This window comes from Platichthys flesus, chromosome 3 (assembly GCF_949316205.1).
Source record: "Platichthys flesus chromosome 3, fPlaFle2.1, whole genome shotgun sequence".
In the NCBI taxonomy this organism is placed as follows: Eukaryota; Metazoa; Chordata; class Actinopteri; order Pleuronectiformes; family Pleuronectidae; genus Platichthys; species Platichthys flesus.
Window position 1 is genome coordinate 28,634,913 of NC_084947.1, and position 15,524 is coordinate 28,650,436.

At 39.8% G+C, this 15,524-nt stretch overlaps 1 protein-coding gene across 9 annotated transcripts in view; it reads right to left on the minus strand.

Annotated features, from left to right (window-relative positions):
* Positions 1–4,436: 4,436 nt before the first annotated feature.
* Positions 4,437–15,524, minus strand: part of ptar1 (protein prenyltransferase alpha subunit repeat containing 1) — a 54,911-nt gene continuing 43,823 nt past the window's right edge. For 2 of the 9 annotated variants that reach the window (XM_062385024.1, XM_062385021.1), the window contains one exon: positions 8,739–10,902. In XM_062385024.1, coding sequence (XP_062241008.1) covers positions 10,518–10,902 — 385 coding nt within the window. In that variant the 3' untranslated portion in view covers positions 8,739–10,517. Of the gene's footprint in view, positions 10,903–15,524 lie in introns of all 9 variants that reach the window. The other 7 variants (XR_009920428.1, XR_009920426.1, XR_009920427.1 and 4 more) reach the window with 7 other exon arrangements.

Consider the following 15,524-nt stretch of genomic DNA (forward strand, 5'->3'; position numbering starts at 1 on the left):
GTCCACGCTGGTTTATTTATGTCCTCCCGGCTCCTCACACACAGTGAACGATGGCAACTAACAGAAAAAGGATGTTGACGCCGCGACAGTTTTTGCTGAATAAAGTGACACCCAGCGGGTCAAAATGCTTGTGTTATCGTGTCTTAACGCAGCGGTAACCCAGTCTTGTTTCCAAACAGGGTTGCTAATTCAACAGCTGCAACAGCTTGAAGCTACACGGAGGCAGCTAGCTTCCCCCCAGCTTCCACACACAGTCAGCCAGGACACCCGATACTAACTACTACCAAGTGTTTGCTTCTAACCTGACGGTGTTTGAGAAACAGTGTCATGACAGCCGTGGGATTAAAGTCAGCGGGTTTTTGCGCTGTTCCCACCGCAGTTAGCATGGTGGCTAGCCCGCTATCCCCGTTATGAAAGTTTGTTATAACCGTATGTGACCGTACACACAATCCGTAAGTGCTCTAACCAGCCACCGTCAGCCGGACAACGCCGCTGGCTTAACACACTTGTCACATTAATCATAGAGTCGTAGTTGTGATTTAGGTTTATTGTGATGTAGGGAATGGAACACGAAGTTTGAGGTCCCGAAATGCTGGCGTTAGCGGACCAATCACAGCCAAGGGCTATCCGTGGGCTCTCCGCCATTTCGACGTGTAGTTAGAAAAATGAGAGCTGCACGAAAAGCTCTCCGAGGAGCCGCGGAGAGGCCCGGAGAGGGCGTTCCACGTTGGAGAAGGCGGTCCTATCTGTCCTTGTCCGTCAAAACGAAGAAGCATACATTGGCCTTTAGGCTTAAAAGCTGGGTCGGGCTGTATCCAGGCTGAACCGCAAGCAATAGGGATGTTTGGACAAAGCCTCTAGATAAAACATCTGTAGATCACTCACCTGCTTTGCAGTTTTCAATTTGTTATTGAAATGTTACCGATACCATTTACCTTCATATATTCTCCCTTTGGGCAACATCATCAGAAAGTACCACATACACTTACATTGTTACGCAGATGACACTCAACTGTACATATCTATGAAGCCTTATGAATCAAATGAATTGAGTTCAACTTCAGGAATGTCTCAAGAACATTAAGGCCTGGATAACTTCGTACTTCTAAATTCAGACAAAACTGAGGTTGTTGTTATTGGCTCTAAACATCTGAGAGAAACACTGTCTGACCAGATAGCAGAGGTGTGGACTCGAGTCACATGACTTGGACTCGAGTCAGACTCGAGTCATGAATTTGATGACTTTAGACTCTACTTGACAAACTGTAAAGAGACTTGCAACTCGACTTGGACTTCAACATCAATGACTCGTGACTTCACTTGGACTTGAGCCGTTTGACTTGATAAGACTTGCTCTTTTCCCCAAAACACAAAGATTCAAAAGTATGTTATTAAGGAGCGCTCTGTATCTGTCATCGTGTTTGTGTGCGTCTGTGTGTGTGTGTGTGCAGCGCCGCCGCTCCCAAAACGCGCACTACGCGCTGTGCGTTGGGCACCAAGTCCTGAGGGGGCACCAAAAAAAAGCAACTGAAAAATCATCATAGTTATAATAATTATGTAGCCGAGCGTTTGGTTGTATCATAACACCATCATAGCACACACGTTTATTCTCCGTTCATTTTACAACTTCACTCATCACAGCACCCACTTCCTTTAAAACCCCCTTTCAAAATAAGAGTCACTACCAACAACCCACTTAAAACCGGAAATACAAATCAACCCTCAACAATAACGTCATTAAATAAATTAGCTTACAATTATAATGCCGATATTATTTCAGTATAGAAATATTAGGTACCTTTTAGACATGTATATCACAAAAAAGGCAGAACAAGAGATATATTAAATTGCTCAAAAAAAGTTAAAGAAGATTGACTATTCTTGTTTGTACTTATTGATGATTATTTAACGTAATCATAGAGGAGTTATGCTTAGGGCACCAAAATGGCTCGCAACGGCAATTGGTGGAATCATACTACGTCCCCATCGTGCACAAATGACTGACAGACTTTTGGCCAATGTGGTCTTTTGCAAATGCAATGCAGCATAGGGCCCTGACATATAAAAAGCACAACCCTGTTCATTGTTATGTTCAAGTATTTGTTATGTTTCTCACATGTACACACACACACAGACAATATGACGTGAGATAAACACAGGACAGGACAATGTTGTTAGCACTTTTGTACAAATAATTACAGTTGCACTTGTTTTTTCAAATGTGTTCATTCTGTAGGAGTGGTTTAAAATGAAGAATATTCTTGCAAAATATGAGTTAAATGTTAAAAATGACTGGTTAATAGTGCAATAGGGAAGTGCAATGTTGGCACAATTTTTTTTCTGTAATTTCAATTGCACTTGTTTTAATAAATAAATACAGATTTTAAAAGCATACATGATCTGTGTAAATATATTATTACTCAGTGATCAAAAGGACTCGAAAAGACTCGAAACTCAAACTGCAGGACTTGGACTTGACTTGAGACTTGTCAGTCTTGACTTTGGACTTGACTCGGGACTTGCCTGTCTTGACTTGGGACTTGACTCGGGACTTGAGGGCAAAGACTTGAGACTTACTTGGGACTTGCAAAAAAATGACTTGGTCCCACCTCTGCCAGATAGTCACCTTGGATGGTGTTAGTTTGGCCCTTAGCTCCACTGGGAGGACTCTTATAATTATGTTGGACCAAGACCACATGGTGGCTGTGGCTGAGGGGTAGAGTGATCATTCTCTCCAATCAGAAGGTTGGCTGTTCAATCCTCAGTCTTCCCAATCTGCATGCGAAGTGTCCTCGGGCAAGATACTGAACTCCTAAATGGCCCCTCATACAGACGTGGACAAAATAGTTGGTCCTTAACGGTATGTCTGTGAACTGTTGAGCAGGAAAGCATAAGAACTTAAGGGAGCTTCGCTGTTGTATCTTTATGGGAAGAAAGCAAGAATGATTCCAGAGGGGCTGGCCCACTGTGATAAAATGAGGGGGTGGATCCACAGTTCGACCTGTCTGTCTAGGATCAACGTGGTATCATTGGCGCTTCCAAAGTCGTTAACACTGATGTGTTTTCACATAGGGAAACACCAAACAATTTTAGAAAATATAAGGATTTATTTTGAAATTCCGCCATAGATTGTACTGATGTCAGAGTTAGACTCTGGGCTGGTGAACTCATTGTGAAGTGAAATAAGTCTATGGAATCAGTTTCAATTTAGAGGAAAAACTTTGAAAATGTGATACTTCCAAGGGCTTTTTCTTTTAAATTCTACATCAGACTATTCTTATAGTCAGATTAAAACTCTGAGGTGATGAACTGTCATTACGAAGTGAAATACGTATGTGGAAACAGGTAGTTTACTTTTAATATTAGTCTGAATTGAGGGAAAAACTTTGAAAATGTGCTCCCAAAGGCTTTTACACTGAAAGACTACATTAAATTGTTCTGATATTTTCAGAGTGGGACTTGAGCTGAACTGTCATTATGAAGGGAAATAAGTGTGTGGAGAGAGGTACTTTATTTTGAATATCAGTCTGAATTTAGAGGAAACATTTTATACTTTCAAGGGCTTTTACTTTGAAACTTTATATCAGACTAATTTTATATTGTCAGAATAAGACTCGAGTTGATGAACTGCCATTATGAAGTGAAACAGGTAGTATATTTTCAATATCAGTCTGAATTTAGAGGAAAAACTGTGAAAATTTGATATTTCTAAGGGCTTGTACTTTGAAATTCTACATCAGACAGTTCTGATATTCAGAGTGAGACTCTGAGGTGATGAAAATATATTATGAAGTGAAATAGTTTGTAGAAATAGGTAGTTTTTTAATGACAGTCTCTTGTTTTGTTTCTTTAAATTCAGATTTTTATTTTTCAATGATCAATTAGCTGATATGTTGTAACCTCAATATTTCCTTCTTGCATTCAAATGTAAAAATGTGAATATCCCATTTACAGGAAGGTCACCTTTTATATTGAAATTAATATAGCATGCTTTCCTGTAATGTAAAGTTTGGAGAAAATGCGCACAGCGGAATGAGTGGAGGCTGGCTGCCTGACACTAGCACAGTCACCCTTTACCAAAATGACACTGTATTTTTGCGCAGTTCGCACTTTCTTCAAAGGGAAGGATAAGGGAAACAGGCACATCCTACCACTTAAGCTCTACCAACAACACAGTCAGGCTGTAAAGAAAAAAAGCCTTTTGGATGAGAGATGAACTGTTCACTTAATCACATGTTTTAGCCTCTATGGCTTACACACATTGTTTTCAGTAATTCTGATTGAGGCAAAACTGTGGTGGTAACTGAAGACGACTTGCCTGTCGCCTGTGTTGTTGCATGGATGTATATCCCCCTTTTCAAAGGAGGTGACAGTGCAGTAGAACATTAAGTGATTCAGCCATACACACACACACACACAAGATGATGAAAAAACAATAGATGAAAAATACTCTTTATTACAGATGAGTTTTATATTTCTGGTAAGCAGATAACAAAACACTTAAATTGAGACCGGATATCTTTCAACCCTATGCATAAATATGTAATCAATGAGCTGCTGGGAATTATTATGGAAGCCAAAAATCTCTGTACTTGCAATGTTTTTAAAAAGTATTATCTTGACATCACAGATGAATATTTCATTATCTTGGGATAACAGGGCTCTTTCTTCCATGTGTTTTGTGTTGAGCAGAATTTAGGACATTTAGTAAACTATGCATTGCGGTGCATTTTAAATCTTGTTAATTTAAAGATAAATGTCAATAAATCATGTCACACAGTGACACCTGTTGCACTGTTATAGATCTAAGCACAGACAGACAACTTCAAAGGGTTTGTTTCCTAGTTTTTTTTGTTGCATTTAATGGATGTAAATATAACTCATGTTCTAGCAATCCACAAACAGAAAGGAAACAAGTGACTAACATCAGACCTAAAATGCATCCAAAACAGCCAGACAAGCAATTAACAAGAAACTCTATCAGGAAAAAAAAAGTAGGGAAACAGATAACATAAATGTGACCCAAATATATTTATAGATTCTGATAGTGACAGAGAACCCTGATCCAATAAAAGAGGTGCCAGCCTTAGTCTGGGTCAATTTAAACCCAGGGTTTGTTATTTTATCTCAAGATAATAACGCTCATTTACTTGTGATGATGAAAAATGCCTCTATATAATGACTGTATGGCTGTTCTGTTTCCATAGCTTATTTATTAATAACCTTACACCATAACACCATCCGCTGAAGTTTAACAGAAAATAAAAAAAGTAGCTACATTTATGTTCATTTTAAAAGCTTGTATAACCATTAAAAACATTTCTGCATAGATAGACTAGTATTCAAAGTTTGTGTTCTCGGTTTGCAATGATGTTAAAATACCGCAACATGTTGATGATGTGCACCATTTCTTGATGAACAAACCTATTTTTGCGATATATGCTAATGTAATCATGGTTACAGTTCCTTCTTCACAGGTGGTAATATAATTGGCTAAACCTAAGTAATAATAGCAACCCATAACAAAACGAAAAGATGGATCGATTAAAACTGCTGGCAATTGTACTTTCAATGCAAATATCTGGAATACAGGTTGATTCAGACTTGTTAATTCAGATTTAAAAATACCATTCTTAAATTCCCAGTATAGGTTACACTATAGCCATTTTGCAGGAACTCTGGAGAATTGGGTCCAGATTTTCAGTTTCCTATCCCACATGAAAAACACAGCGGGAGGTTCTCCGGTCGGACGTGTTCACAACAGCAACAAATCCTCCAAAGGATTCAGGTGAGGGGTGGTGCAGCAAGCAGAGGCAGGATGTAACGTAATAATTACGCTTTGGACATCACGTGTTTTGTTGACAGCACGGCGGCTTCGGCTCTATTGGCCAAAACCTCTCTTGACATATTCGTCGGTGTCACTTTTTATTGGCAGAATTCCAGCAGAGGATCTCCTGCAGTGTTTTCACATGGCCTCCTGCAGACTTTTTCTTCTTTCATTTTTTCTTTGGAGAGGACACAGAGAGTAAGCTGTGAAGGGGGGCAGACAGAGAGTGGGGGAAGACATGCAGCACAGGGCCTAGGGCCTGACTTGAACCTCGGCCGCTAAGGGTGAGGCCTAGCCTCAATGGGGTAGCAGCTCTACCAGGTGAGTTTTAAGATGCCCCGCTTCTCCGGACTTACTGTAGTGTTAATACCTGGGGGCCAGTGAGAGAAAGTCTGCAAAAACTTGCGTTGATGCAGCCCCTGCTGAGAAACTAGAGAGGATAATGACATAATTATATATTGGTGTGTGATAATAATATGTTGGTTATAATGTTGTGGCTGATTGGTCTAAAGTAGCTTGGCTTAACTTCTTAACTAACCTGGTGTAAAGTAACCAGATAAGATAATTTATTGCTGACCAATAATAGCCCAAAAAACAATGACCAATTATTATAAATAAATAGTCATCTGTTGCACCATACACACCTGCAACGGATAAAGAAGTTGAAGTAATAGTATCATGTTGCACCAGCCATTGCACTCCATCCTTAAAAGGGAAACATCAGTCCATCTAAACAGGTGATGTTAACATTTCTCTACCTGTAATTTTAGTACTTCAAGTTGGCAGACTAGTTTTCACATTGAAAGCAACCTTAATGCTCTTGAGTGGCTGTTTGGCTTTCCACTGCAAGCTATTTTAATTTAGCCTATACAGTCCCTGACAAAAGTCTTGTCACTTATCCATTTTGTAGAAACAACAGCTTATAACCTGACTTTATATAATCCATCGGTTATAGAAATGGCCTATATGAAAGCCAAAAGCCTCCCAAATTATGTTTAATATACTAAAATAAATTTGCTTCACTGAAGAAAGATTGATAATTTAATGAGCACAGAAGATTTTGTCAGATTTTGGCAAGACAAAAGTTGTATCGCCTACAGAGAGTAATGTGAAAATTGAACAAATAATTTACTTCAAATACAAAAATATGTTGCATAACATTAGTCAATTAAGTAGTGGTGCTGTGAGATCCATATTTTATATCTTGTATGACTTCCATGAGCTTGAAGGACTGCATCCATGCGGTTCGACAATGATTCAATCAATTTATTGATGAAGTCATCAGGAATAGCAAAGAAAGCAGTCTTACATGCCTCCCAGAGTTTATCAAGATTCTTTGGTTTCGTATTCCATGCTTCCTCTTTCATTCTACCCCTGACATGTCTGCAGACTGGGCTGGCCAGTCCTGGAGCACCATGATCTTCTTTGCCCCTTTTATGGTTGGGAATGTAAGAGGTAGCTAATACTTCTTGATATTTTAGGCTATTGACATTGCATTACACCCTGCAAATCTCTTGCACACCCCCATACTGGATGTAACCCCAGATTATGATTTTTCCGCCACCAAACTTAACTGTTTTCTGGGTGAATCTCGGATTCATGCGGGCTCCAGTAGGTCTGCTGCAATATTTGCGGCGGCTGTGGTGTAATTCAACCAAAGATTCATCTGAGAAATCCACCTTCTGCCAGTTTTCCAGCGTCCATCCTTTTAGCAGGCTGTGGGCCTTGGCAAATGCCACACGTTTTTTTTAATTGCCTTTTGTTTAGTGCTGGTTTCTGGGCACTGATTCGTCCATGGATGCCATTTTGAGAACTTATCTACAAACTGTCCTGGTTGACACGGGGACTTGAGGTGACCAGGCCTGGTGGAGCTCTGCTGCAGTGGAAAAGTGGCTGGCCTTGGATTTTCGAGCCAACAAACGGTCCTCCCGAGCAGTTGTCTTGTGGGGTCTGCCAGACCTGGGCTTGTCAAAAACATCTCCAGTCTCTTCAAATCGTTTTCTTATTCTTTGTACTTGAGGCTGAGACACATTGAAGATGTCAGCCACCTCAGAAGTGGATCTGGTCTTCAGCCTCTTGATAATCAATGCTTTGGTCTCAGGGTGAATCTTAGGCATGTTGTCAGAGGTCAAGTTGCAGTTGATGTGAAGGTCTGGTGTGCTGGGATTCTTTTTATACACACCCACTAATTGATTGATCAATTATTGATCACAGGTGAGGCTGTAATCTAGGATTTGGGTGCATCATATGACAAGGTTACAAGACTTTTGTCTTTGCAAAAACTGACTCAGTGGGCTTTACCAAGCTATGAACGTTAGAATGCTTTTCAGCAGTTTTGTCAGGGACTGTAGTTACAGGAATTGGGGACAAAATTAGAGGACTGAAATGAAACAAGGAGCAGCAACCAAGGATCAACTAAAAAAAAATAATCAAGGTTAGATAATATGGGTAATGAATGTCCCTGCCCTCAGAATGAGAATCTGCAGAATCTGACAGTAAAACCCTACCATTGCAAGAAGTGAGGGCTTAATGAATTTCCACAAATGTATCTTAAAGGGGACATATTATGAAAATTCCACTTTTGTAGTGCTTCTACACGTAATTTGGGTATCTGGCATGTCTACCGTCCCAAAAACTCTGGAAAAAAACAACTCCCGCGATTTGTTGTGGTTCCTCTATGTCAGAAACGATACGCTAGAGTGCGTCGAATCGGATTACGACCGAAATAAATGCCATAGTCACACTATGCCTTGGACAGGTGAGCTAACGTTAGCTTTAGCTCGCTTTAGCCGGGTTCCCAGCTAGTGGAACCCGGCTCCCCTGCTAGTGTTATCTCGCTGCTGCTAACCGTCAGACATTAAAGTGGCCGCATAAACAAGGGACCCCGGGACACCTCTAATCGTTGACTCACCATGTGGAAGGATGCTGCTGCTGCGCCAGCTCAAGCTCCCTCTGCTCCCACTGCGGGGTTGCGCTGGGGAGCTGAGGCTCTGGCAGCCAGGCTCACCGGGGGTGAGGGGGGCGGGGCACTCAGAACAGGTCAATCTGAGGAGGGCTGTTTTAGACAGGGTAAAAAGGGTGCCGTTTCATTAAGACCCCAAGGAACCATATCAACTGTGGTAAAATGGGCATAATATGTCCCCTTTAAGAAGTGAGAAGTAGAGGATTCTTCCAGTTTGATTAGGAAAACATTTATGAAAGGGATAGTTCCCAGAAAAATGTGAATTCTCTCATCATCTACTCACCACTCTGGAGATGGAGGGGTGGGTGAGTTGTATGAGTCTACAAAACACTGGAGTTTCAGGTGTAATCTTTGCTGCAGCCACATCCAATACAAATGAAGTCAATTCTGAGTCCTTATTCAGACGTAATAAAATAGAAAAAACATAACGTGCCTCCATACTGCTCGTGTGGTGTCATCCAAGTGTCTGATAGCCCAGGCATTCATATTCAACTAGAAACGTAGTCATTTACACTGTGTTTTAAGCCTTAAAGTCCACAGGAAGTGGTGAAGCTAGCATCCATAGCCACTAGATGGTGTGTCCGAGGATACATTAATGCACCTCGTAGGAAGATAAGAGCAGACATTTAGGCTTAAAACACGGTGCAAATTTTTGTATTACGAGTGAAATGTAAGTCACCATTGACTTACATTGTATTGGATTCTGCTGAAACTAAGTTTATCTCTGAAATTCCAGAAGTTTGTTTCGTGGACTAAAACATTTCACCCACCCCCCATCAACATAGTGGTGAGTAGATAATGAGTGAATTTTTTCCTGGTGAACTGAACTTTAAGAACCAGACTCAATCCAATGTATTCCATGTTTAACTAAAAAACTGGCATTATGTCAAATTTAAATAATAAGTATAATTCAAAACATTACCTACATTAAATATAATTTAAGGAGCTTTCAAGGATGTCATTTTTCAGCAGTTACCACTGCTCGCTACCCACTCAGCTTTCAGCTTATCACTTTTGAAAAGTCTTTAAGGGATCAGAAGGAATTCCTTAAAACAGATGCCAAAATAAAATAAAATAATGAATTGAGTTTAATGTATTAAATTATGGCACAATTTATTGGGTCAAATATATAATATCTATTATTTATTTATTCTTATCAATATTATTGGCTTATTTGGCATACCTTACAATTGGGTCTAACAAAGATAGTTTGTAATGATTAAGATTAAGTGTAAATTCTGCAAAGCTCTCACCTCCGCAAAGACATTGTTCCTCCTCCTGTGGCAGCTTTATAGAGGTTCTTGGCAGAAATTGTTTAACAGAAATGAAATACCATGTGGATGAATGCCAAGACCACAATAAATGAACAATGGAAATTTGTCTAAGGGATTCAGAAACCTAAAATAACATCAGAATCTAACAGACACATGGTGAACCAATAGGCTTATGTGTGCCAATTTCCATTCTGAAAAACTAATGGCTCAGAAGAAGCTCAAGAGAATACAGATGTTGCTGAGGGAAGACATCCCACCCCAGTCTTCTCTACTCACTGTGAGTAGGGTTTGACATTAACTACGATGCCTAGTGACTGCTTTCTTTAGTCATCACTGCAATTGAAATATCATTAGTTACTGTTAAAGCTACACTGGGTAAGCTGATCCTAACTCTTTGTCTAAAGGCAACTTCATTGTTATGAAACAATTGGGTTAACTGTTCTCTCTTTCTCTCTCAAGGCTGCTGACCAATTACAGTGTCTAACCACTTCTTGTATGCCAGGGCAAAGTGTCTCTGCTCAGGGCTAGAGCACCTGTCAATGATATCACCTACAAAACTGTGCTCAGAGGAAAGGGTGGGGGGGTCAGGCAGCGGGATACCCTTCTTCAGTCGCTTATTGTCACGCTGGTCAGGGAAGGACACTCTGTCAACCTCCATAAGCTCACTGGCATGTTTCTGTCCGTTCACAATCTCACCCCGGACTGTACAGCTTTGAGTGCTGTCCTTTAGCAGGTCTGAGTCCTGGTACATAAGATGAACCAAGTCGTTGCCTCCATTGCTGCTGCAGTGATTCTGGTGCTCCCTCCTCCACTGATGCCACAAGTAAAAGACATGCCGCCTGGATGTGGTGGAAACATATTTTAAGCATCTTATTAACGAAATGTACTGCACAAAATACATCATTTTATCTTGGATTGGTTAAACTCTATTTCTACAGTTTTCGAATGACAGGTTTAACCTAGGGATGAAATGCTTATCAGTTTCACAATTAAATGTGCAGTACCATTTTAATCATTATTTATTGTAATTACCAAGGTAATTTTAGTTAATACTGTCCAGCATCAACCAAAGTTAGCAAGTATCAAAGACACAGGAGTACCAGGTAGAGGACCTGCAGATTTATTTCAGTTGTTGACCTGTTTCTCCTCCTCAGTGTGTGCAACACCCATTTCTTTGCACACCGTAAGCAGAGAAGATTGACTGTTAAAGACAACAAACAGACTCTCAAACTGACATTCACTTTGACTCAAAGATGAACTGATTCGATTTTGGAGTTCGACGGTCACAAGTTCAGTGACCTTACTTTGCACAGTTTATCAGGAACGCCCAAGGGAGTTTCATCACATGTGGCACAAACATTCACCTGGACTAAAGGATGACCTGAATATAATTTGGTGATCAAATATTTTGGCATATGAATTTGATACCTCCACAACATCCTTAAGAGGAATCCTTCAGCATTTGGCAGAAAAATAATTGAAATTTAATTTCTGTAGCCCAAGGTCAAAGTCATGGCGGCTTCACAAAGTACGCCTATGTTTTTCTTGGAAAAAATTGTGATACAAACATTTTCACACCATTTCATTTAATTCTAATAAAGCCAAGTCCTTTTCCTAGCACATAACCATTTTTTCCAAGAATTTTTTTTTTCATGTTCACTATATTCTGTTTAACCTAATTAAAGAAGCACATGTCTCCTCATGTCTCTTTTCTAACCTTCTTTCTGGTCATGAAGGGTAAAGCACAGTTAATAAACACATTTATCAAAGTTCACAATATAATTATATTCATCCCAAAACAGTTCTTGCTTGATGTTAACCTCTTGAAAGCTTCTTTCACAACTGAAACATTTCATGTTAAACTGCAAATGGTAACTTACATGGGAGTTGATTTAATGTACCGAATTTATAAAAACAAGTGTGTACATTAAGGCTTGAGAGACTTATCAATCAATCAATAAATCAATTAATCAAATTTTATTTGTATAGCCCATATTCACAAACAAATTTGTCTCATAGGGCTTATGTCTTGTCTGGTGGTTTTGCCACCAAGTCTGTTCAAATCTCTAGTTCTTCTGAAAAATTTAACAACTGACGATACTACAGGATAGAATGAACATGGGGTCTCATTTAAAACCGTTGTGTACGCATCTTTCCGTCCCCATTTTGTGCGTACGCCACTTCTCACTTTAACCCATGTTTACAAAATCTTTGGAGACAGGAGAGTGGTGATGCACACGTGAGGAGGTTAATTGAAGCCAGATTATTGATTCACTTCATCATTAAATCCAACAACGTTATTTGTTCTCACATGACATAACTGATCCATGAGATCCTTCAATTGAAAAAGATATGAAACAATTTAAAGCAAACTATGGTAAAACGGAATAAAACTGTTAAAGAGAAGAGTGATTAATTAGTTTTTAATAATATCTTCTATAACACTGCGCCTGTATCAAGTACGAATGTACTTTTATTTTTTGTCTGTGTAAAATCGTCTGTGCTGTAGTGCAAGAGCGCAACAGAGAACACTTACAAAAAATAGATAAACTGTGTTCACCTTCAAACTTTCATTTTTCCAAATAATGTCCCATTTTGGAGGTTAGGAGAACACTTGTGTTTGAAGTAATCGGTCCGATGCTGTAAATAGAAATACTGCGGGGACACTTGTGCGTAATGCTGCGTGAATCTTGAATCTTGATGTTTGCACTGGTATGCAGATAGAAGAATGAGGAAGAAACAAGTATTTAACGGCTATGATGATCTTGGATTTATGTGCTGAACTGAGTCCAGTATTACACAGACCGACCCGACAGAAGCAAACCCACCCAGTACTCACTACTCTGGGTTCATTAACCGGCAGGTATGTGTGTGATAGGATTATACATGTAGAATATTAACCTTTCGATTAAAAATCTATTTTCATAATTTTTAAATATATATTATATTTAATTTAATACATTGGTAATTTAACAGCTGGCTCATAATTTAATACATCTGCAGTTTTAGGATTATTAAAATACTAAGAGGCAATAAACCAAGTCCCCTCACATTCTGACAGTGAGAAAAACAAAACAAAATAAAAATAAAACAAGCTCCTTGATGTTGTTGTGAGAGAGTTGGGCTTCTTCTTTTCATCACTTGATGCCATGATTCACCATAGAAAACTCATTGGTCAGCCAGAAAAATAAATATTAAAGAGGTGCTTTGCATTGAACATTTATGGTTTAATAAGGGCAACTTTGAGGCAGATCCATGTACGCAAGTTTTCCAGGGGGAATGTTTTATTTTTACAGGAAAAACTTGGCCTCATTCACCAACCATTCTTAAGAACTTTCTTCTTAAGATCTTCGTAAAACCGAGTTTTACGAAGATCCTGACCTTCACCAATGTTTTCTCATCTGGGATTTCTAACCCTAACCCCAGCCCAACTTCTCCACTTTGTATCTGCCAATCAGCCTGCTGCTTCCTCATCGCGAGCTAGCCAGTGAACAAAATCAATCAATCAATCACATTTTATTTTTTATAGACCATATCCACAAATCACAATTTGTCTCAAAAATCTGAACTGTTTGCTGTCCTAGATCCTAAATGGTGGAACGAGCTTCCCATTGAATGCAGAAGTTCTCCACATCTTCTATCGCAGATAAAAGACACATGTCTTCCGACTACACCTTGGATAATAAAAAAATTTGGCACTTACATGGCACTTGTAGTTTGGCTTTTTTTAAGCAAATTGTACTTTATTGATTCTTGTTGTTCTGGGTTTGTACCCTCATGGTTGAATGGACTTATTGTAAGTCGCTTTGGGAAAAAGCATCAGCAAAATTAAAAGTAATTTAATGTAACATGATCTGAAGGCACTTTGCATAGTAGGTCGAAACCTTACAAAATTATAAAGGGGGAGAGAGAGACCTGGAATAGTTATATTAATGTCATCATCATAATTAAGCTTGGTCAGACAAGCAAATGTCACATCCTTTGAGGCGTTGAGTGTGGTCAAATTAATGGAACATCGGTTTCAGGGTGATTTTATTATCAAGATTGTTTTTTTGCACCGACCACATTTGCAAGTTGACGTGATTAATTCTGTAGAAGGCGTTTGTTAAATATATATATCAGACCCCAGGATTCTGAAAGACTCCACTGTTTTATCTGTGGAGTCACACAGAGTAGGGGGGGCGGTTTGGGCTGGGCTCCTCCTGAAGTCTTCTACCATTTCTACAGTTTTTAAAGCGTTCAGCTCCAGGTAGTTCTGGCTGCACCAGGAAGCCAGGCTGTTAACTTCCTCTCTGTAGGCTGCCTTGTCCCCATTGGAGATGAGTCCAATAAGGGTGGGGTTGTCGGCAAACTACAGGAGTTTAGCTAGTAGACAACTACTGCTTGTTCCTAACAAAGCTTATTGAAATGCAGGTTGATAGTGGCTGTTCTACTTTTATAGATAAGGACATTATGAGGTATGTCAATGCTGTAAGCATGCGTTTCATGATGCAGGATCATTTTTTTTCACGTGAAAATGCTCTTTACGAGCGTTTCACAACAGGGGAGTATTCACCTGTTCTCTGGAAGAAGGACTACTGGTGGAAGCAACTACACTTGCTGCATTGTACATGTGGAAATACCGGGGGAAGCCAGCGGAAGAGTGGAGAAGTAGTGGCTGAAGTTACTACAACTACTGCGGTGTAAGTGTTGTGAAAGTGCCGGAGAAGCCAGCACCGTTGTATGGTGTCTATGTACTAATTTCAATACATGTTGGTGAAGTATGCTGCTAGGATGCTTAGTTTTGTAGGGGGCACTATCGAGCCATTTTGCCGCGACCATATGCAAAATCAATATTGGAAGGAAGGGTGTTTTCACACCTGGTGCCTTTCAGCCCTCCAAACAAACTTAGAGCGATGAATCAGCATACACATTCAGACCCGTTTGAAGCAAGCCAAGCTCAGACCAACAGAGTCTGGTTCTCTGTAAGTCTGCGTCCCACATCTGCATTATTACTGACGCTTCTACAGCAGCAAGACAGTCGCACATTATAAGGTCTGATTCTCCTTTGTCTTTCCTCCTCACTCGCCGACCTGCGGTCACATTACACTTTATCAATACACACCATCACTTATCAGGAGTTATTATGTTTACTTTGTGCTTGTCTAATTCACTCTTGAGTTTGAGACTTAGTACTTCACTGCTAAAAAACAGTACAACATTTTGTGCGCATGCAGTTTAACCTGCGACACACAACACGAGACATGCACAGCCATAGCCTGACGTTGTCAGACTCACAATTCTAGTCAGAATGTGAGTCTGAGACCGCTCCATTGGGCTGTGATTATGGGGCCTGTTTCAACTGACCAGGAAATAAAATTCCTCTTCGCTCAATTGGATAGACCTACAACCAATCAGAGCAACGTACTATGTGACGTATGTTAAGCAACGCATTGTTATTTACTAACTCCGGGTTCACACT